The 23,236-nt window shown below is 50.2% G+C and overlaps 2 protein-coding genes across 3 annotated transcripts; both read left to right on the top strand.

Moving 5' to 3' along the window:
• Positions 1-4,403: 4,403 nt before the first annotated feature.
• APOF (apolipoprotein F) lies at positions 4,404-5,183 on the top strand. The gene has a single exon (XM_012928241.3). The coding sequence runs from the start codon at positions 4,404-4,406 to the stop codon at positions 5,181-5,183; it is 780 nt and encodes a 259-aa protein (XP_012783695.2).
• Positions 5,184-6,809: 1,626 nt separating this feature from the next.
• Positions 6,810-22,960, top strand: STAT2 (signal transducer and activator of transcription 2). 2 transcript variants are annotated; one of them, XM_058673262.1, is made up of 24 exons: positions 6,810-7,080; positions 8,875-9,091; positions 11,429-11,582; positions 11,885-11,980; positions 13,498-13,587; positions 13,688-13,826; positions 13,917-14,002; positions 14,164-14,312; positions 16,315-16,473; positions 16,591-16,683; positions 16,860-16,919; positions 17,208-17,228; positions 17,444-17,537; positions 17,714-17,761; positions 17,863-17,946; positions 18,096-18,194; positions 18,312-18,447; positions 18,575-18,627; positions 18,772-18,866; positions 19,365-19,501; positions 19,684-19,866; positions 20,702-20,759; positions 21,265-21,566; positions 21,867-22,960. In XM_058673262.1, the coding sequence occupies exons 2-24, from the start codon at positions 8,961-8,963 to the stop codon at positions 22,007-22,009; spliced, it is 2,610 nt and encodes an 869-aa protein (XP_058529245.1). In that variant the 5' UTR covers positions 6,810-7,080; positions 8,875-8,960; the 3' UTR covers positions 22,010-22,960. The 2 variants fall into 2 exon arrangements, with proteins under 2 accessions (XP_058529245.1, XP_058529246.1); XM_058673263.1 differs by lacking the exon at positions 17,208-17,228.
• Positions 22,961-23,236: the final 276 nt, after the last annotated feature.

The following is a 23,236-nucleotide window of genomic DNA, read 5'->3' as shown; positions in this document are numbered from 1 at the left end:
TCTAATTTAGTATTCACATTTGCTATCTATAAGGTAAGCAGAACTTACAAAGTGAAGTTATTAACCATCATCTCCAAGCCCTAGTCCCCAGTTACAAAGTGGAGTCTTCAACAGTGGGTGTGTCAGCCTGTGAGAACAACCCCTACTGGTGCAAACTCTACAAGCACACCAAAACCCCTGTAACCCGTAAGCACACAAATATGATGTATCAGCTATCAGCTTACCACAGTTTTTAAAGGTTTGGCTTTCTACTCCATAATAAAATCGCTTGACTCCTTATATTACATTCCTGAGGGCTTGTTTTATTTGTTAGGTTTTGGATGCTATCACATAAGTTTCATTTCCCCAAGATCAGATGGCCCCAGAAGCAGAAGAAAGATGGGAAAGGGGTGGGGAGAACAGGGAGGGGTAGGGAGGGCTGGAAGAGTGATGTACCACCCCACCAAACTTTCACAGACATGCGAATCCACACATTAAAAGTCAGAGGTGACTCCCATTGGCCCTAACAGCCCTGTTGCAATTCCAGGTGGTTAGAATGAGAATGACCCTCTGATGAAGGTGGAGAGAAGGGGCTGGATGTGTATCCAAATAGGCTCAATTGCTGGTTTAGGCACTAACTTCTGGTACAATTTCTAGACCACTGCACACTTTTTTGTGGCTGTGGGACACTTCTAAATATCTGTATTGTTTAAATGGCAGTCATTAGCCATGCAGGTGCCTACTGTGCTCTTGAAATGTGGGTATAAGAAAGAGGAAGTGAAGTTTTGCTCTGATTTCCCTTCTTCAAAGAAATGTTGTTAGTTTTTATTTCTGATATTACATGATAGTGTCTCAAGGTGTTACAGACCAAATTCTTTTCTCTCACAAAATTGTAATCCTACCTCCATAGATTTTAGTTGAATATATGCCCTTTTTGGCAAAGTCAAGTGAGATCCTAAGGGTGGGGTCTAATCCAACAGGATCCATGTCTTTATAAAGACTGTGTCTTCATAAAGACTATGGCTGGCAGTGTGGTCCAGCATATTTCTTGCAACAATGGCATCCTACATCCAGAGCATTGGTTCCAGTCCTGGCTGCTCCATGTCCAATCCAGCTGCCTCTTAATGTGTCTGGGAAGGGCAGTGGGAAATGACATAGAGACTTGAGTTACTGCCACCCATGTGGGAGACTCAGATGGAGTTCCTGGTTCCCAGCCATGACCATTGTAGCCATTTGGGGAGTAAACTAGTGGATGGAAGATATCTTTGTCATTCTTTCTCTCCCCCACTGAGTGTCACTCTGAGTTTCAAATACATTATTCTCAGAAGAAGGAGAGAAGGAAGAGAAGAAAGTATGTTGGTACTGTGGTACAACTGCCTGTGACACCAGCATCCAGTGGGAATGCCAATTTGAGTCCCGGTTGCTCCATTTCCAATTGAGCTCTTTGCTAAAGTGCCTGGGAAAGCAGCAGAAGTACTCAGGTGTTGCCAGCCACATGGTGGACTCGCATATAGCTCCAGACTCCTGGCTCAGCTCCAACCAATACAGCCCTTTAGGGAGTGGTCCAGTACATGGCACCTGGAAGAACTCTTTCTCTCTTCCTCCCCCACCCCCTCCCTCTGTGGGAAGCCACAGCTGGAGTGGAGGAAAGGTCTTATGAGCATGTGGTGAGCAGCAGCCATCTGCAAGCCCGGGTAGAGAACCCCGAGCTTCCGGCACTGTCACACACATCCCGTCTCCACAACTGTGAGAAAGAAACTCAGGAAGTTGATACCACCATCAGCGGGATTTTATCCTGGCAGTCTCAGCAGGCCAACACACAAAATAAGATTCCTTTCTATCTGCTTTCTGGTGCCCTTGTGAGGCCACCTCATCTTAAACTGTCTTATCTAAAAATAACCTGTTACAACTAAACAAAAAAAAAAGTCTCACTGCCTCATTTCCTTTTTTTCAGTTTAGTTTTTCTACATTGTGATAACCGAGTAACATAAAAGTTTGCACATTAACCAATTTTAAAATATATTTATTTATTTTTACTTGTGAGGCAGATTTTACAGAGAAAGAGGAGAGATGCTTCCTCTGGGTCATCCACACAGGTTCGTGGGCCCAAGGACTTGGACCATCTTCTGCTGCTTTCCTAAGCACCATTAGGGAGCTGAATTGGAAGTGGAGCACCCGAGACACGAACCAATGCCCATATAGGAAGGAGGCTGTCGCCACAGGCAGAAGATTAAATCTGATACACTTTGTTGCCAACCCCAAACCTTTTTAAAAACAAAACACATCGTGGGGCTAGCATTTGGCACTGCAGTGAAGACACCACTTGGGGTGCCCCATCAGCATCCCCTAGTAGTGCTGGGATTGGAGCCCTGGCTCCAGATCCCAATTCCAGTTTCTTACTGCTACGCATCCTGAGGGTTGATGGTTCAAGAAGAAAGGTCCCTGCCACCCACATGAGAGATCTGACTGAGTGACTGGCTTCTAGTCTGCATCTAGGCGCTGCAGGCATCTGGGGAACAAATTAGCAGATGTGAGATCAGCTATATATCTGTCTGTCTGCTTTTCAGCTTTATATATATATATATATATATATCATAAATCTTATTTCAATTAAAAATAAAGTAAATGTATCTATTTCAAAAGCAGAGCGATAGAGACAGAAAACCCTTCTGCGTAATGGTTCACTCCCCAAATGACTACAATGGCAGGGACTGGACCAGGCCAAAGCCAGGAACTAAGAACTGCAACTAGGCCTCCCATTTGGGTGGTAGGTACCCAAGCACTTGGTTGGTTTCCCAGCACACATGATCAGGCAGCTAGATCGGGAGCAGAGCAGCCGGGTCCGAAGCTGGTATTTTAACAGGGGATACAGGCATTGCTAGAAGCAGCTACCCCAACAGCTTCTGTTTCTTATTTCATTTTCCTCCATTTATTCCTTTAAATCATCAAACTGTTAGGCTTAGGAAATATTTTAGCCTTTTCTCATGTACCTTTTATTTAAAGATTTATTTGTTTATTTATTTTTGGAAAGTCAGATACATAGAGAGGAGAAAAGACAGAGAGGAAGATCTTCTGTCTGCTGATTCACTCCCCAATGATCACAACGGCTGGAGCTGAGCTGATCTGAAGCCAGGAGCTTCTTCCTGGTCTCCCACATGGGTGCAGGGTCCCAAGGCTTTGGCCGTCCTCAACTGCTTTCCCAGGCCACAAGCAGGGAGCTGGATGGGAAGTGGGGCTGCCGGAATTAGAACTGGCGCCCATATGGGATCCCGGGGCTTTCAAGGCGAGGACTTTAGCCGCTAGGCCACGCCGCTGGGCCCTCAGCTTAAAAATGAAGTTAGCAAACTATAGCATCTTGGTGGGTACTAGCACAGAAAACATACATGAGGGAGCCCTGTACAGTAGCCTAGCGGCTAAAGTCCTTCCCTTGCAAGTACCAGGATCCCATATGGGTGCCAGTTTGTATCCTGGGAGCCCCACTTCCCATCCAGCTCCCTGCTTGTGGCCTGGGAAAGCAGTAGAGGACGGCTCAAGGCTTTGGGACCTTGTACCCGTGTGGGAGACCTGGAAGAGGTTCCTGGTTCCCGGCTTCGGATCAGCACAGCACCGACCGTTGTGGTCACTTGGGGAGTGAATTACTGGACGGAAGATCTTCCTCTCTGTCTCTCCTCCTCTCTGTATATCTGACTTTGTAATAAAAATAAATAAATATTAAAAAAAAACTTTTTTTAAGCTGAACAACAAAAACAGCAAAAAATAAAATACAAGGAGAACATCCTAAGCACTGATTTGCTGCTGGTTCTGTCCCTGGATTCTATCTGGGACTTAGCTCAGGATCACAGCAAGGACAGATAGCCAACGCTGATGAGCAAGGCCTTAGATATTGAAGGTGAGTGTGTGGTCAGGAAACAAAGTTTGAACAGCCAGTCCAAATGAAACAAATATTTGCAGAGATTGCAGCCTGAACAGGTCACAGGGAGAAGAACCCATCTCCCGTCCCTGTAGGACAGAGAGCTGGGGCGGAACAGAACCAAGCAACCTATGAAGGCAGCCTCACTTCTCAATGACTGGGCTGTGTGGTAATGCTGATCCCCTTAAGAGGGTGGAATGAAAACAGAGACAGCCCCTCGTGACCTGAAAAGCTGTGGGGGAGAGGGTGAGCCAGTGGAAGCAGCTGAGATGTGTTTTTGACTTCTAGGTCCTTACCTAGAGAGACTACCAGTTTGGAGGTAGACAGTGGATGAACAACCCAACGGCTGTGTGCTGGGCTCTTTTCACACTGTGGCCACACCAGACAAGGTTTGTGTGTCTTATCCCTTCCTCTTACAGGGACTTCTGTTACAGATATGTGGAGCCTTGAACCCATCACACGGCTGCTTCTCTGTGCCCTCCTGCTGGCCTCTGTGCACACCACTTCCTCCAGGATGCCGACAGACCACCCCTCAACCTTGTATCCCCAGTCGTCCTCCTTGGGTTCCTTGTCCTGCCAAACCATTCTGCCCCAATCCCTACCTGGCTTCAGTCACCTGGCGCCTCTCCCTAAATTCTTGGTTGGCCTGGCTCTAAGGAACGCCCTGGAGAACATGGGCTGCCTGGCTGAAGCCCAGGCCCTGCAAACACAGCTCTACCGCTGGGGTGGTGTGAAGGCCACCCGTGGCCTCATCCAGCATCTTCAAGGGCTCCAGCAAGCAGACCGAAGCACCCACAGCCAAGTCTCCACTGAAGCCCTGGTCTCTGCCCTGGGACTGTTGGCCCTGGAGCAGACAGGCCTGGGGCGGGTCCAGCGTGCCCTCCCCAGTGAGATCTGTGAGAACAAGCGGGAGCAAGGTGTGTACAGTCTGGTACGGCTGCTGCCCACAGTGGGAACCTTCTACAACCTGGGCACAGCTCTGTATTACGCTGCTTACAACTGCTCAGACAAGGCCCACCAGCGGGGCCAGGAAGGCACCCTGGATCTGGGCTATGATCTGCTGATGGCCATGTTCGGGCTGTCGGAAGGCCCCATGGGTCTAGTCATCAGTACTGCACTTAAGCCTGCAATCAAGACCGGGGTTCAGCGGCTGATCCAGTATTATTATGCTGAGCAAGAGGCCAGCACTCCTTGGCCTGAGAGCAGCATCCAGGGCTTGGGAGGTATCCTGGCTATGAGTGACTCAGAAGAAACAAAGACTCCTGCTCCTTGGGACTCCAAAGTGGCTGATTAGTATTTATACCAGAGCCACTGCTTTTACCACAGGTACTACGGGAGCCACCCCTTTTTACACTATGCTACCACTAGTCTAAGGTTGGAGATCTAAAAGAAGGTGGAAACAGCAGAAGGAATAAACCTCCTATTCTGGCAACCTGTGTGTGTGTGTGTGTGTGTACAAAATCCAAACTCTAATATGTTATTCCAGAGGATAGTAGTGCTATAAAACATGGGGATTTAATATTTTTAAAAAAGAAACATTTGCTTTTATTGGAAAGGCAGGTTTAAACAGATTTGTTGGTTTACTCCCAAATAGCCTCAACAACCAAAGTTGAGCAAGTCCAAAGCCAGGAGCCAGGAGCCAAGAGCTTCCATGTCTCCCATGTGGATGCAAGGTCTGTCCCATGGCTTTGGGTCATTCTCTACTGCTTTCCCACAGCATAAACAGGGAGCTGGATGGGAAGTGGAGCAGCTAGGACACAAACCAGCACCCCATATGGGATTCTGCACTTGCAGGTAGATTAGCCAGTTTAGCCATTGCACCAGCCCCAGGATCTAATCTGTTTAAAAGATTTATTTATTTGGGGGCCCAGCACGGTAGCTTAGCGGCTAAAGTCTTCCCCTTGAACGCGCCAGGATCCCATATGGGTGCTGGTTCTAACTCCCCCCCCCCCCCGGCAGCTCCACTTCCCATCCAGCTCCCTGCTTATGACCTGGGAAAGCAGTTAAGGATGGCCCAAAGCCTTGGGACCCTGCACCCGTGTGGGAAACCTGGAGGAAGTTCAAATCAGCTCAGCACCAGTAGTTGCGGTCACTTGGGGAGTGAATCATCAGACAAAAGATCTACCTCTGTCTCTCCTCCTCTCTGTATATCCGACTTACCAATAAAAATAAATTTTTTCTAAAAAAAAAAAGATTTATTTGAAAAGGCAAAGTAAGAGCCAGCGACGCCCCACCCACTGATTTCACTACCTAAAATCACAAGTCCCCCCCAGCTACAGGCCAGGAGCTTCCTCCAGGTCTCCCACATGGGTGGCAAGGTCCCTGGTATTTGAGACACCTTCTACTACTTTCACAGACTATTAGCAGAGAGCTGTTTCAGAAGCAGAGCAGCGGGGACACAAAATGGTCTGTATGGGATGCTGGCACTGCAGGTAGTGGCTTGACTCACTACGTCACAACATGAGTTACTAAAAGTTGGGGAGTTTGGAAGTTAGAGGACTTCTCCTTGAAGCCAAGCTCCTGCTGGTAGTGCTTGCTGAGCAGTGTCTAGTCACTCCTGCACACTCGGTTCTTAAATCCTCAACGCAGGGATAATTTCCACTTGCTGGGGTTGCGGTGCACACTGACAACAAAATAAATTGATAATCTTGGCTTTCATTTCCTCAGTGATTCCTGTCCTATCCCAAAGAACCTAATTTCTGTCTCCCCACTTCCGGTGGAGCTTGTAGCGCTTCCAGAAACCTCCAGGCAGTTTCGGTTCCTCGGCCTGGGCCCCCGAGTTCTCGAAAATCAGCTGTTCCAAGTCTCGTGCTCTTCCTTTCCTTGGGCTCCTCCCCGTCGCAGGCGCTGGGTGGGGCTTCCCTGAGCTTCCTCACCAATCCCTGGAGCCGTCGGTGTGTTTCGCCTCAGCCTGTTCCGTCCTGCCGAGAGGACGGATTTGTAGCGACGCCAATGAGCTCGCGGCTCGGGGGCGGGCTTGGGGGCATGGCAGCCAGTGGCGAGGCGCCGGCTTGGCAACGTAAGAACGCTGCTCTTCAGCAGCCGACCAAACCCACTCGGAAGGGGCAGGCCCAAGTGCCAGGCCGAAGTTGTCAGAGGGTGGGCAGGAGACCCTGGTAGCTGGTCCCTTCGGGAGTGACGAAGTCGCGTCCCGAGGCCCTGGAGGGAACGGGGACTACAAGACTAATCAGGTACGGGCCTTGAGAGGGTGTGCCGAGGGGAGCGGCGGGGTGAGGGTGGCTGGCCACAGGGGCTGCGCCCCGCGAGGAACTTTTTTCCGCCAAGTTGTTATTGGAGTCTTGTCTGTTCAGCCCATCTCCCCAACCCTAACGCCCCCTTGTCAGAATTCCGCCGCTCCTCCGAGACCCGGAACCTAGCATTGTTACTGTGTTAGATTAATCATGTCAGCCAGTGTATTTGCCTGAGTGCTAGGTTATTAATTTTTTCCCCAAGATTTATTGGAAAGGCAAAGTTACAGTACAGGAGAAGATCCTCCATCCACTGTTGTGCTTCCCCAAAAGGCTGCAACAACCAGGTTTAGCCGCTCCTTCCCCACGCCCCCCACCCCATCTCCAAATCCAGGAGCCAGAACTTTCATCCTGGTCTGCCTCGGGGGTGCAGGGCCATCCTCTGTTGCTTTCCCACGTGCGTTAGCAGGGAGCTGGTTTGGAAGGGTAGCAGCCAAGACTGGGACTGGCACTCATGTGGGTTGTCCCTTACACAAACAGCATCTTAACCCTCGGCACCGCAGCTCTGTCCCTGCAGTGTTAGTTGTGATCCTCACCCAGAAGGTGTCTAAAGATAGATACCATTTACCTCCTGTGTCCCATACAAAAGTATGCAGGACTGAAGCGCAAAATGGTACAACGAATCCATTTCATCTCAAAAAAGTTTATTGAACGCAAAATATGGGCAGAAAATGGGTTGCAGTCACTTACCACCGTATTTGCATTCTGTTCAGAGAGACCGCATTTTGCTTGACTTGTTTGCGTTCCTGTTTGTATCTTGCTGCTTGAGAAGTGTGACCTCTTTGTTTTTTACATTTATTATTTCATGTTTTGTTTCTTAAAAACAGTAGAGACACATAGGTTAGTCGGTCAAGCACTAAAAGGAAAACCAGAAACTCCTGCCCAGGCCCTCCTCTTGCCTTTTCCCTCCTTGCAAGATGGAGGACAGCCATGCTCATTCATGCTAGGAGGGGGAGGCCCTTGCCTTATCCATGTGTTTTTCTTTGCATTGCTCAAAACCATGTGACCCTTTTAGACTACAAGTGTCTTTTTGTTTGTTTGTTTGTTTTTGTTTGTTTGTTTTTACAAGAGTCTGTTCTGTTAGGCTCAGGCTGCAACGGGAACTAAGTCTTGGGCCTGGCATGATGGCTCTATGGTTAAGTCCTTGCCTTGCAAGTGCAGGGATCCTATATGGGCTCCAGTTCATATCCCACCTGCTCCACTTCCCATTCAGCTCTCTGCTTGTGGCGTGGGAAGGCAGAGGATACACAAGGCCTTGGGACCCTGCACCCACATGGGAAACCTGAAGGAAGCTCCTGGCTCCTGGCTTCGGATTGGCTCAGCTTTGGCCATTATGGCACTTGGAAAGTGAACCAGTGTAGCAGGCAGTGGCTTAACCTCCAGTCTGAGTCTCAGCTGCTCAGCTTTTGATCCAGTTCCCTGCTAATGTTCCTGGAAAAGCAGCAGGAAATGTCTCAGCCCAGGTATTTGGGCCCCCTCCACTCATGTAGGGGATCCTAATGAAATTCCAAGTTCCTGGCTTTAGCCCTGGCTACTTGAGCCATTTGGGGAATGAGCCAGTTGGTGCATGGTCTCTCTTCTTCTCTGTTACCCTGCCCTTCAATAAACTAAGAAAATCTTTTTAAACATTTGTATATGTGCATGTGCTAAAAGATGACTTAGTACCCATAAATATGTTCAGTGTCGTACCTGTAATAGTATGTATTTATGGATATATGGGATTTGCAATTTTGACAGTGCAAGGGAGCAGTCACAGCCTGTGAATGGTTTAGTCCAGTTACACACTCAGCTCCAGTCTTGTGTCCTTCCGTCGTGGAGCCCAGATGGCTCAGTGGGAGATGCTACAGGATCTCGACAGCCCGTATCGGGACCAGCTGCATCAGCTGTACTCAAACAGCCTACTGCCGATGGATATTCGGCAGCACCTGGCCGCCTGGATTGAAGACCAGAACTGGTGAGACTTTCGGGTCATTGGGAATAAAGGAGGATTTTTTTTTTTTTTTTTTTTTTTTTTTTGCCGATTTATTTATTTGAAAGGCTGAGTGACAAGGAAAAGAAAAAAAAAACTCTTCTGTTTGCTGTTTCACTCCCCAAATGGTCACACAGTGGCCAGGCTGATCCAGCGTGAAGCCAAGAGCCTGGCACTCCATCCAGGTCTCACTCATGGAACTTGGGCCATCCTCTGCTGCTTTCCCAGGTGCAGTAGCAGAGAACTAAATCAGAAGCAGAGTGGCTGACCCTCAAACCAGCACTCTGATAGAGGATGCCAGCATCACAAACGGGGATTTAACCTGCAGCCTCACAATTCCAGACCCAGTTCCTTTTTAAGAGTGAGTAGGATGGGGCCCAGCGCCATGGCTCAATGGCTAAATCCTCACCTTGCAAATACCAGGACCCCATATGGGCACTGATTCATGTCTGCTGGAGGCCAGCTCCAGTCGAGTTCGGAGCTCGAGAAGAGGGTGTGGAGTCAGGGAAAAGAGACACACACACAGTCACTTGGTGCCCTCTCATAATAGCTCAAGAAGCCGTCCTTTTTTATTTACCCAGCCATCACAAGCTTCTGCACAAACATTTCATTGTTTTCTTTTTACTTCATGACTAAGGGAGCATGCACAGACATTTGGTCATTCTATTTATACTTCATGGCTAAGCAGGTGCCCCTAAAGATAATTCTGCAAAATACTATATTCATATTCTTCAAAGCAAGCCATTGTTCATTCTTCAGTAGTAGCCATGGAGTGATAGCCAGGACTCCAAGGCCAAGGCACATGTGATTACCTGCTAATCAGTAGTACATTCCTACCACATTTCTATTTCTACAATTTACCCATTACTTAATGGGAAACATATGTCACAAGGGATAAAACAAAGATCCAAGACAAAACTTTCAAATATTACATCCCTCTACAACTACAGGCTCTACAACCCCATAAACAATCAAACAATAATTAAAAGCATATCTTTCTAATATTAATAAACTCATCCTTAAATTCCTCTAGCCAAAAATTATAAAAGCAGCTAAAACAGATACATTTCCTATGCTCCAAAGAAATTGCAAAGACAGGCTAGCCTTTAAGGTCACAGCAACTGTATTTATCACCATAGCAGTTTCAACTCATACTCACATCACTTTCATTAATTTTAGGATACTTATCAAGCCCTTTTCCAAAAGGTGTCCTACATGTCGGGGCCAGATTCTGAGGCAATGGTTAGGCACACAATAAGGTGTCCAGAAATGGCATGGGCTTAATTGTGCTCCTGTGCATACATTGTTAAAGGGCCTCTGACTGAGACGTTATCAGCAACATTAACTCCCAAGCTCACACAGGTTGAACAAACCATCTCACAGGGGCAAACAACAATGCCTTAATGGATTACAGAATTCCTAGCGGGGTGCTTGAGTGTCCATGCAAAAAGGGGGTGGAACTTCGTCAAGGTGGTTGAAGAGACATCCGCCAGGCCTTGCCATACAGCTGGAAGCTCCTCTGGTCCTTGGGAACAAGGGAGCTGTTCTCTTTTACCTTCGTGTCATCCACACCCACTGAACAGACCCCAGCACATGTCCCAGCTGCTGTACTTCCCATCAAGCTCCCTGCTTGTGGCCTGGGGATGGCCCAAAGCCTTGAGCTCCTGCATCCATGTGGGAGACCTGGAAGAGGCTCTTGGCTCCTAACTCGAGATCGGCTCAGCTCTGACCATTACAGCCATTTTGGGGGTGAACCAGCAGATGGAAGATCTTTCTCTGTCTCCTTTTCTTCATAAATCTGATCATCTGATCTGCTTTTCCAATAAAAATAAATAAATCCTAAATAAATAAATAAATCAATAAATCAATAAAAGAGTGACCAGGATCCTGGAGATATCAAAAGCAGGAAGAGGGGCAGCATGGGGACGTAGTGAGCTAACCCTCCTCCTGTGGTGCTAACATCCCGTATGGGTCCTGGTTTGTGTTGCACCTGCTTCAATTCCAATCCAGGTCTCTGCTTATGGCCTAGAAAACGGCAGAGGATGGCGTAAGTCTTGCAACCACGTGAGACCTGGAAGAAACTCGTGGCTCCTGACTTCAGATTGGCCCAGCACCGGCCAGTCTGTCTCTCCTTCTCTTCTCTGTAAAATATGCCTTTTAGTGCTCACTTTGGTAGCACATATGCTAAAATTGGAATGAATTTATGCCTTTCAAATAAATAAATAAATTCATCTTTAAAAAAAAAGGCAGGAAGAGGTTTTGTGGAAGGGTTCAGGACAGAAGCAGCCTTGCTGAGACACTGATGCCATTCCTGGTCCCCAGGCGGGAAGCTGCACTGGCAATCGATAGTTCCCAGGCCGCCATGCTGTTCTTCCACTTCTTGGACCAAGTGAACACCGAGTATGGCCGTTGCAGTCAGGACCCGAAGCACCTGTTGCTACAACACAACTTGCGAAAATTCTTCCGGGACCTGCAGGTGCTTGGAGAAGCTGAGACTAAAAGGAAAAGCCTGGGAGCTGAGTGTAGAGGAAAGTTTAGGGTCTAAAACAGGATGTGGGGAAAACAGGATCTGGGGAAAGAGGGAGCAGGTCTCTGTGGCAAGAGTCTGGGTGGCATTGGGTGGAAGGGTGGTCGGGGCTAGGAAACCAATGAGGAAAAGGGAAAGAGCCAGGAACCCTGAAAGACAGGGAAACACTGGGGACATTGGTGGGGCGGTCAAGGGTGGCAGGTTGCTTACGAGTGGTTGAACTCGGGTTATTCCTTCCTCTCCTGCTCCAGCCCTTTCTCCAAAGCCCTATCCAATTGGCTGAAATGATGTTTAACCTCCTTTTCGAAGAAGAAAAAATTCTGAAGCAGGCTGTGAGGGCTGAGGCGGTAAGAACAAGGTGCTGGTGGTGTTAGAAGATTCTGGAGTGGGGAGCACACAGAAAGGATTCAGGAAATTGTTCATAAAACAGGATCCCCCACCCCAAGCAGGACTCCTAATGAAACGGTTAAATATACCTTGACAGTATGATGTTGAATTTTCTACCTTTGACTATGCCTACAGTGCCATGATACATTTAAATAGCACAAAGGGGGAGATAAGAGGAAAAGCTGCACCAAGCCTCCCAACCACCTCAGTATCCAATATCAGGGGAATGGCCACCCAATGTCATCCCAGGGTTCCCAATGTCAAGCATGCTCCAAGGGTACTGCTAACGTGGTTTCAATAGTTCTAAAATGCTGTTGATTTCATTGCTACAAGGATGAGGAAATCCTTCCAAGGTCCATTGGCTGACATAGTCCACCTTAGAGTCTCCAGTCATCCAGATCCTTGCTGTCATTGGCTGGGAGAGTTGACCAATTCGTTCTGCCCTCCGTGCGCTCCTTGGTACCGGATGTCCTCTGCAGGTCCCTATGGACTGCCATATCCTCCATGTGCATCCTGAGTGTGTCATCCACTGCTCTGAGCCACTGAGGAGCCCCAGTTCTGACACATGCATTCACAGTCAGCAAGTGCAGTAGCCTTGTCAATAAAAGTCCCTCAGAAGTCATTCCTCACCTGCAATATACTCCCCCAGTAATCCTCCCTCCCACACAGCCCCATGCTGTTTTCCTTGGCCAGTCCACAGTCCCTGTGCCTGAGAGTACATGGCCCTTGCATGGGCAAGCCCAAGCCAGGCTGGGGACCCATGGCTCCAAATTCCCCCATACATTAACCAGGCCCAGGATGCCTGCCAGCTGTTGGCTCCTTTTCTCCCAGCTATGTAACACTTACCTAGGTGCAAAACAACCTAGACCATTGTGTAAAGCTGGGGAGGTACACAAAATTTTTAAAACCCACATACAGTTTTAAGTTTTTTAAAACTTTTTTTAAATTATTTGTTTTTATTGAAAAGAGATTTATAGAGAGGAGAGACAGAGAGAAAGATCATCTGTCCGCTGGTTCACTCCCCAAATGGCTGCAATGGCCAGAGCTGAGACAATCTGAAGTTAGGAACCAGGAGTTTCTTCTGGGCCTGGACCTTAGGCCATCTCCACTGCTTTTCCAGGCCACAAGCAGAGAGCTGGATGGGAAGTGGAGTAGCCAGGACACAAACCAACACCCATATGGGATCCAAACACTTGCAAGGCAAGGATTAGCAAATTGAGCCATCACACTGGATCCCGTACATAGTTTTTTTCAAAATAATTATTTTCTGTGTATTATGATTAAATCTTTTTGCATCAAAATAAACTCATACTTTTTAATTCCATGTTCCTATGATCCTTTTGATGTTGTGCTTATATGGAATTTAGAAGAAAAAAAAAGAACAGGATTCCCCCCACATCCTATGGTGCAGTTTCAGGTGTACTTTCAGGTGTGGACGTTTAGAGCTTAAATGTGCTCAGAGCCTCTTCTGTTGCAGGAACAAGACCAGCCAGCCCTCGAACTACCCATGGACAGCCAACACTGTGAGATTGAATCTCGGATCGCAGATCTAAAGGCAATGATGGAGGTTGGTCAGTGTGGCAAGATACGGGCGGATGGGGTCCCCTCCCGCATCCTCCCTCAGAATGTACGAGCTTCATCGGGATGGGATCACATGCCCTCCACAGAGGCTAGTGAAGTCCGTCAACCAGCTGACAGATCTGCAGGAGGTCTTCCACTTCCGATATAACACCCACACCGAGGGTCGGGAGCAAGGAGACAGTAGGAGACAGGTGCCAGCTGGGAGAGCAGAAGAGGCGAACTCCAGTGAGTCCAAGTCCCCTTTTAACTCTGGGATGTGGTCAGAGAGGAGAGAGCAGGGAATTCCTGGTCTGACTCCCTGCTCTGACTATTCAGGGGAAGCAGCCTCTTTGGACCGCCATCGAAACAGGCAGCGGGAGCTACTGCAAGCCACTCTGAATGAACTGAACGAAAGGAGAAAGGTGGGAGGAAGAGGATGGGGGCAGCAGGGAAGGGGACACCTAAGTGATGGGGGGAGGGGGAATCTGGGCGCTCCTAGTGTCAGCTGCTGCTTCTCATCCTCAGTTGGATGGCGGGAGGTTTTGGTGAGAGGCGCTCAACTCTACCGTTGTCCGTTTCCCAGGTGGTGCTGGACACCTTCAAGGCCCTGCTGGGCCGATTGACCACCCTTGTCGACCTGCTGCTGCCAGAGCTAGTCACATGGAAAACCCAGCAGCAGAAAGCCTGTATTGGAGCCCCACCACAGCCTGGCCTGCAGCTGCTGGAGAAGTGGTGAGAGCTGCCGCTGCACCCTTGTACCACTCCTAGCCCCAGTCCTGACCTGGGCCTGTCCGCAGCAGGAGGTCCCACCCGCTGGCTGTGTTCCCCAGAAGGACCCCAGCTTCCTTCTCTGACTGCAGCTGGATTCCACCCTTCATCCTCATCACCCGAGAAACCCAGAGTTCAGTCCTTAATTTGGTGAAAGTGGTGTTTTCAGCCATAATCTGGTTTCTCTCTCTTTTTTTAATCACGCAAGAAAAAAAGCAAGGAGCTTCATCCAAATCTCCCACATGTGTGGAATGGGCCCAAACATTTGGCCCATCTTCTGCTGAAGTCCCAAGCCATTGGCAGAGAGCTGTATCAGAAGTAGAGGGGCTGGGACATCACTCAGGACGCCATTGTCACAGGCAACTGCTTAGTCCAATGTGTCACAATGCTATCCCCCCTCAAAAAAAGTTTTTTTTAAAGGTAACTCCAGACTGCCTTCCCAGAAAAGGTGTTCCAGTCTGGTTTTCTCATATAAAGTGTCTGATTGTGTTCGTTTTACAATGTAGCTTGTTACTAGAATAATTTTTTTATTGTAAAAAATAAAATTTGGAGTTGAAAGTATGGATCCTGGGCATGGCGTGATGGCTTAGGGCTGAGCGGCAAAATCCTCGCCTTGCACGTGCCGGGATCCCATATGGGCACCAGTTTGTATCTTGGCTGTTCCACTTCCCATCCAGCTCCCTGCTTGTGGCCTGGCAAAGCAGTAGAGGTTGGCCCTAAGCGTTGGGACCGTGCACTCACATGGCAGACCCAGAAGAAGCTCCTGGCTCCTAGCTTTGGATTGGCTCAGCTGTGGCTGTTGAAACCACTTAGGTTTGAACTAGTGAATGGAAGATCTTTCTCTCTGTATCTTCTCTCTGTAAATCTACCTTTCCAATAAGAATAGATAAATCTTAAAAAAAAAAGTATGGATTCTGCAAACTGCCTGGGCTCTCATAAAAGCTTTATCCCTTACTGCAGTACTTGTAAGACTTTGAGCAAGTTCACTTCAATTTTTTGTGTTTCAGAATGAAGGCCATTGATACGATATAAAGTGCTCAGTAGAAATTGTACAGAGAAGTATCATATGAAATGCTACTGTAGGGCCTGGTGCGGTAGCCTAGTGGCTAAAATCCTCATCTTGAAAATGCCGGGATCCCATATGGGTGCTGGTTCTAATCCCAGCAGCTCTGCTTCCCATCCAGCTTCCTGCTTGTGGCCTGGGAAAGCAGTTGAGGAAGGCCCAAAGCCTTAGGACCCTGCACCCACATGGGAAACCCTGAAGAAGCTCCTGGCTCCTGGCTTCAGATCAACTTAGCTCCGACCATTGCAGTCACTTGGGAAATGAGTCTACGGACGGAAGATCTTCCTCTCTGTCTCTCCTACTCTGTATGTATCTGACTTTCCAGTAAAAGTAAATAGATCTTTAAAAAAGAAAAAGAAATGTTACGTTGTGTTAGTCAACCTTTTAGCATTTTTGTTTATGAAGTGGACTTGTTTTCAAAGATTTAATTTTCATTGGAAAGGCAGATTTACAGAGAAAAGGAGAGACAAAGATCTTACATCTGCTGGGTCACTCTCCTTGTGGCCACTATAGCCAGAGCTAAGCTGATGTAGCAGCCAGGCACTTCTTCTGGGTCTCCCATGTGGGTGCAGGATCTCAAGGCTTTGGGCCATCCTCTGTTGCTTTCCCAGGCCACAAGCAGGGAGCTGGATGGAAAGTGGAGCATCCCAGCCATGTACCAGCACCCATGTGGGATGCTGGCACTGGCAGGCTGAGGATTAGCCAATTAAGGCTTTGCGCTGGGCCCCCAAAATGTCTTTGACCTTCATCTCTTTGTATATGAAATATACAGCAGCCATCTTTTACTTGCTTCCTGGGTTCTTTTTTCCCCCTCCCCCTGGAAAGTGTCCGACTGTCCACTGATCCCAGGGAGGGGCGCTCTGGGAGGCTCACAGAGTCCCCCTCCTGGGTTCTGTCATCCAGGTTCACCGATGGAGCAAAGCTCCTGTTCCACCTGCTGCAGCTGAATAAGAAGCTAAAGCAAATGCACCGCCTGGTAACCTACGAGAATGACCCTCTGACCCAAGGTGTGGACCTGCAGAACGCCAAGATCCTGGAGCTGCTGGAGTCTCTGCTGCACAGGTCTGGATGCGCTCTAGAGGGAGGGAGGGAAGAAGGGGAGAGGGGGAGAAGGAAGGACACAGGGGAGTCCCCCCACCCTCCGGGACAGACACCGATTGGCACATTCTCTCCCCGCAGTGCCTTTGTGGTAGAGACCCAACCCTACATGCCCCAGATTCCCCAGCGACCCCTCATCATTAAGACGGGGAACAAGTTCACAGTGCGAACAAGGTCAGTGCGTCAGAGCTCATCCCGGCCGTTAGGGGGTGTCAGCTTCAGGCCTTTTTTGCTCCTGCTTTCCTTGATCCACCCACCTCTTCTCCTCCAAGCCCTCATCACTTTCAAATATCAAACACTTTCAAGAATCTGAAGTCTACACCTTCCCCCTTTATTTCCTTTCCTCTCAGGCTGCTGGTAAGACTCCAGGAAGGCAATGAGTCCCTGACTGTGAAGGTCTTCATTGACAAGTACGTTGAGGCAAGAGGGAAGGATGGGACTAAGGGGCTAGGCTGACCAAGGGCTGATGGGGTAGTGGAGTAAGAACTCACCTCTTGTTGAGCAGTTACTTTGTGCTGTGTGGTATGTCAGTCACTTCTTTGTCATAGCAACTCCAGAAGTTAGCTGTCAGCAGCACACCATACGAATGAAGAAGGGGCTTCAAGTGTGCAAAGGCAGTGAGCTGCAAAATTGACTCTGAGCCCAGAGACCAAATTCTGTGCCTGCCAATCACTTTAATTTTTTTTATTTCTTTTCAGGAATCCTCCTCAGTTACAAGGGTATGCGCCTGACAAAGACACTGCAAACATTTGTGCGTTGCAGGACCTACACAACCATATTGGCCAGACCTTGGTGGAAACACGAACAAGAAGGGAGAGGGAGGGGGCAAGGGAGAAGGAGAAAGCTGATACATGGTAGAACGTGGGCCAATTCCCTGCCAAATATTCAGGATTCTGCTCCCTCATCTATGTGTATCTTCTTGCTCCTGGAACAGCTTCCGGAAGTTCAACATTATGACCTCAAACCAGAAGACGTTGACACCTGAAAGGGGCCAGAGTCAGGGCTTAGTCTGGGATTTTGGCTGCTTGGTAAGAAATGTATGTGTGTGGGGTTGTGGGGAGAGGTAACTTAGACTTCTAGTCCAAAGTGACAGGGCCTGGGGGTTTTAAGAGATCTTGAATTGAAATAGGGCTTCCAGAGACTTTGGGGTGTCCCCCACCCCATCCCTACCACAGCACTTTGTCTCCTTCCACTCTCAATCTAGTCTCTAGTGGAGCAACGCTCAGGTGGTTCTGGAAAGGGCAGCAACAAGGTAAGGCTTGGGCAGGAACCCAGGGGCAGCGGGGCTGGGGGGCTGGGGCAGGAAGAGCTTGACAAGGGGCCCTCCGACCCCGGTGCTTTTGCCTGTCCCAGGGGACACTGGCCATCACAGAGGAACTGCATGTCATCAGCTTCGTGATCACATATACCTACCAGGATCTAAAGCTGGACCTGAAAGTGAGTGAAAATGGAGGGCAGGGGGAGACAAGGTAGATGGGGAAGAAGGCATAGGGAGGGACCAACAGGAATTTCTGGAGGGGCAAGGGGGTAGAGAGAGACTGATGTGTTCCCCACACCCTCTCCTCTGTACTTCCTGTCTCCCGCAGACAGACACTCTCCCCGTGGTGGTCATTTCTAACATGAACCAGCTCTCCATTGCCTGGGCCTCCATCCTCTGGTTCAATCTTCTCAGCTCCAACCCCCAGGTAGGAAGCAGGCCCAACTCTCTACCTGGAGGGCGTGGCGAGGACAGGGAAGAGGGAAGCTTGGCTGTGAGGAGCTACACTCAGCTCCCTACCTCCTCATCCCGCCTTGCCCCTCAGGACCAGCAGTTCTTCTGCAGCCCCCCAAAGGCACCCTGGAGCTCGCTGGGCCCTGCCCTCAGCAACCAGTTTTCTTCCTACGTTGGACGGGGCCTCAACTCGGAGCAGCTGAGCATGCTCAAGGATAAGCTGTTTGGTATAGCCCACCACCGCCACCACCTCTCTAAGCCTTGCCCCAGCCCTCAGTCTGACCTCTCTGGTGACACTGGCCTCATCTCCCTGTGTCTGTCATCTGATCTGTGTCTTTGGCCTTCCACCCCCAGGGAAGAGCTCCAAGAATGGAAACTTGTTGCTGTCCTGGGCCGACTTCACCAAGGTGACTCCCGGTAGCCTGAGTGACTGCAACACCAGCCCGGGTGCCCCCAGTCTGCCCCCAGTCTGCCCCCAGCCTGCCCCCAGCCTGCCCCCAGCCTGCCCCCAGCTTTGCTCCATCCATCATGCCTTTCCACTTTTCCTCTAGCGAGAAAGTCCACCCGGCAAGATACCCTTCTGGACATGGCTGGACAAAATTCTTGAGCTGGTGCATGACCACCTGCAGAATCTCTGGAAAGATGGGTACGGATGGGCTTTATGCTTCCCTCAGGCCTCTTCTTCCCCAGCCTGGGAGTGGACCCTATGACAACAGCTCCACCCTCATATAGCCCAAAAGCTGGTGCGACGGCGCCCCCTGGCTGCCATCATGGTAACAGCAGCTGGTGTTTTTCAGCATCCTCTGGGTGCTTTCACTTTTCCCCGACACAACCATACAGACCATGGTGGTGACCCACCCGCCTCCCTTGCGAGGGAGGAACACTGAGTCTCAGAATTGAAAGTGGGCTTCCCCAAGGGATAGAACTGGGGTTCGAACGTAGACCTGCTTATCTCCACATCCTCACTCCTTTCCCTCCACACCACCTGTCCCCTCAAGATCAGCTTGACTCCTCACTCCCCTCTCCTGGGCCCTGGCTGAGGCCAGTAAACTTCACCAGAAGGGAAAGGTTTCCAAGTGACTGAGCTGAGTCGTTTTGTGCTGCGGTTCTGGCTGAGTTCCCCACAGCCGCCTTCCATGCACAGGCGTATCATGGGCTTCGTGAGCCGCAGCCAGGAGCGCCGCCTGCTGAAGAAGACCATGTCTGGCACCTTCCTGCTGCGTTTCAGTGAATCGGAGGAAGGGGGCATCACCTGCTCCTGGGTGGAGCACCAGGATGATGGTCAGCTACCCTTCCCCCTCCACCCAGCCTCCCCTCCTAGCCCCAGTGTCTGCCCATGACTTCCCTGGCTCCGACCTGAAACCCTCAGTAGGCTTGGGGTTGGGCAGCCACGGTGTGGGGAGCTCCCAGGCCCCTCCCGCTCCCTCAGTCTTGACTCCCCATCCTTGTACCCAACGCTCCAGATAACGTGGTCATCCGCTCAGTGCAACCCTACACCAAGGAGGTACTGCAGTCGCTCCCGCTGACAGAGATCATCCGCCACTACCAGCTACTCACTGACGAGAACATCCCCGAAAACCCACTGCGCTTCCTGTACCCCAACATCCCCCGGGATGAGGCTTTTGGGAGCTACTACCAGGAGAAAGGTGGCAGCTGATTTGTTGGTTTCTTTACTTGTGTATCTATTGAACAGGCAGGGTGATGGAGCAGGTTGGGGAACTTCCATTCACTGGTTCACCACCCCCTGCCTCAGGTTTCCATAGACAGCCAGGGCTGGGCCCCAGCAAAGCCAGGAGCCAAGGGCTCCATCTGGAGTTTATTACATGGGTGGCAGGGACCCAAACATTTGAATCATCCTCTGCTATTTTTCCCAGACACATGAACAGGGAGCTAATCAGACTCTAACATAGTGTGCCGACATGGCAAGCAACATCTTAATGCACTGTGCCACAAGGTGGAAATGGTTGGCATCCTTGATTGTTATATGGCAGGAATTCTCAGACCCCATAAATGCATTTTCCCTTTGGAACATGGGAAAAGTCATAGCCAGGAGCCAGCATTATAGCTCAATGATTTAGGCTACCACCTGTGACATTGGCATTCCGTATAAACACTTGTTCGAGTCCCAGGTCCCTGCCGATGTGCCTGGGAAAGCAACCAAGGATGGTTCAAGTGCGTGGGTTCCCTGCCACCCACATGGGGAGATTATCATGGAATTCCAGGCTCCTGGTCCAGCCCTACCATTTCAGGCTCTGGAGGGAGTGAACCAGCTAAAGAATCATGCTGCCTTTAAAATTATTTTTTTAAAAGAAAGATAAAAGTATGATATCCAGAGAAGGGAAAGATTTGATTGACAGGACTTAGTTGCTGAATGGGGAGGTACGACCTGATGTCTGGACTTAGTGCAGTAGGAGACCTGGGTCAGGGACCACATGTGCCCCCGCTCATCTTCCCGCCCCTTTGTGTGTGTGGTCCTCACAGTGAATCTCCTGGAACATAGGAAGTACCTGAAACACAGGCTCATTGTGGTCTCCAACAGGTGAGATGGGTGCTCTCTGACATGCCTCCCTGAACCTTTCTGGCAGATAGAGGGACTCCAGCCTGCTCAGCTCCAGTCCACCCACAGCACACTCTGCCCACTGGACCCACTCTCTGGCTCTTTCCCGCATTTTGAGTCTGTCTCCTCTGTCTTGCCTTCCTGATGCCTCCTTTGCATCACCCTTGCCCTAGTTCCCCAGGGAGGAGTGGTCAGTCATGGGGTCATGGTCACTGGTATTGGATGTTCTAAGAACATCCTTGGGGTTTTGTCCCTGTGAGAATGCTATATAGTAGCTGGTCATCTGAGCCACACTCAAGGCAAGCTTCCTGACAGGCCAGCCCTGCGCTGAATGCTCTGTGTTCATTCCCTCAAAGCCTCACAGTCATCCCGTGAGGTGGCTGTGATAATTTCATCTGTGGACACTGAGGTTCCGAGTGGGGGAATAGACGTTACTCGAGCACTGCGGCTGGGAGATGACCCGGCCTCTCTGTCTTGGTATCTACAGACATTTGGATGAACTGCAGCCATTGCCGTCGCCACTGGAGTTAAAACCGGAGCCATTGGAGTTGGAGCCAGGGCTGGCTCCAGGGCCAGAGCCAGGGCCAGGCCTGGAGTTAGAGACGCTGCTGGCAGCAGGCCTGGATCTAAGGTCGGATCTAGGACCAGACCTGGAGTCTGTGCTAGAGGCCGCACTGGGCATGGTGCCACTTCAAGGGCTGGAGCCAGACCTGAGACCCACATCAGAGCCAGTGCTAGAACCGGATTTGCCCGGGGACCTGAAACACTTGAACACGGAGGAAATGGAGAGTAAGTGAGGGGCTGTGGCCAGGCCCCGTCAGCCCCTGCTACAGTCTCGTCGCCCTTTCCTGCACTCCTAGATCTTCATCAAAGAGAGGCTCCTTTCCCAGTAGTGGCTTTTGGGGGCCACACTCATGCCTTCCCCCATTCCTCTGTACCATCCCCTGAGGTCCAGTCCTGGGCCTTTTCTGCCTCTCTCCCTTCCTCCCTCCTGGTTTCCCTGCTGGGTTAGGGCCTCCCCATTGATATCAGAGTCTGACTCTCTCTCTATTTCTCTCTCCCCACACTCCCCAACCCTGGCTTCTCTAGTCTTCAGGAACTGCGTGCAGATTGACAGAGTCATGCTGAACGGGGATCCACTGATGGCCAACCAGGACACGATAGAGGAGGCTGACAACCCCTACTACAGCCATTTTGACTCCGGGGAACCTTTGATCCCCTCTGACTGCTAGGAGCAGCTCCATCTGTCTCCTCTGTTCCAGATCTCCTGTCCCTCTCCTGGGCCTCCCATAACAATGCTGCTCTCCAGGGATGGGATCAGGAGTCAAAGGCGAAAAGTCTGATATGCATACAGAAGAACTCCACAGAATCAGATGAGATTCTGGCCATGGCTCCCGGGAGGATCCCAGGGAGGGACTGCCTGCTGGGCCCTGGACTTCTGAGGGTGGGCCACAGTACACAGCAGGCACTGGAAGATCATGGGCAGGGCTTCTTGGCAGCTTGGAAGGACCACAGCATCTTCAATAGCAGGGAAGGCTGAATGAGGGCCCTCGGTGGGCAGCACAGGTGCATGCCGGGATTCTGTTTTTCTGTTCTGATTAAGCCTACCCTGTGAATCTCTGCCCTCCTGTTCCTGTTAGTCCTCATCTCTTGCTCCGCCCGCTAGACTGACTGCACACTCTTCTCCCAGCCCAACAAGATGAGCACAGCCAACCCACTGTGACCATGGCTGTGAAGCTTTGCACACCAATTCATGCTTCTTAGTCTCCACCCCCACAACACTTAGGCTAGGGTCGGGAAGGGTGCTGGGATTCAGGAGTTGCTTTGGGTGGTGTCGGATAGACTTCAGTGTTCTCCAGCAGAGGAGAGCATTGGGTCTCAGCTGGTTTTGTGGTACTATAGTATCACCCTCTTCCACACCATGTATGGTTTCCCTGCTCCGTGAGTGTGGGCCTGGGCACCTGGGAGATTGTGCTCACCGGACCCTGGACAGCCTCACACATCTTAGCCATCTCCAGTGAACCCCTATCAGGTCCTTGTCCTTGGACCAAGAGGTGTCCCTAGAGATGGATGAAGGCAGGGCCCTGCACCTGTGGCTGCTTCCTGCCTGATGTGTCAGTGGAACAGCCCCCTCAAGGCTTTTCTCAGCAGTAAAGGCTAATAAACTGTGCTGATCTGGAAGTGTTTCATCTTCGACTTGACTTTTTGGCTCACAAAGACCGAGTGTCCTCAGGCACATCAGAATATGGATGGGCACCTGGCGGCCTCTCGGCCACACACCCGTTTGCCCTGCTGCTCATGTTTCTTTGTTCTCTGGAGCCGCTGCTCGTGTTCCTCAGAGTCTCACAGGGCAGCTGTGACTACATGCATGTCGGGAGAGAGGACGAGTGGTTATTTGACTGTTCCATGGTCACTTAGATGACTTGCCAGCAAAGCCAAGATACACACCGGAGTCCAAT

Source organism: Ochotona princeps, chromosome 15, assembly GCF_030435755.1.
Source record: "Ochotona princeps isolate mOchPri1 chromosome 15, mOchPri1.hap1, whole genome shotgun sequence".
NCBI lineage: Eukaryota > Metazoa > Chordata > Mammalia > Lagomorpha > Ochotonidae > Ochotona > Ochotona princeps.
This window is presented reverse-complemented; position numbering and strand designations above follow the sequence as displayed.

Bases quoted from the DNA above. Each gene is read 5' to 3' on its own strand.
- APOF (XM_012928241.3), top strand. From the start codon at position 4,404: ATGCCGACAGACCACCCCTCAACCTTGTATCCCCAGTCGTCCTCCTTG.
- STAT2 (XM_058673262.1), top strand. From the start codon at position 8,961: ATGGCTCAGTGGGAGATGCTACAGGATCTCGACAGCCCGTATCGGGAC. The intron at 14,003-14,163 runs GTGGGAGGAAGA...TCCGTTTCCCAG, and splicing joins AACTGAACGAAAGGAGAAAG to GTGGTGCTGGACACCTTCAA. The intron at 21,567-21,866 runs GTAAGTGAGGGG...TGGCTTCTCTAG, and splicing joins GAACACGGAGGAAATGGAGA to TCTTCAGGAACTGCGTGCAG.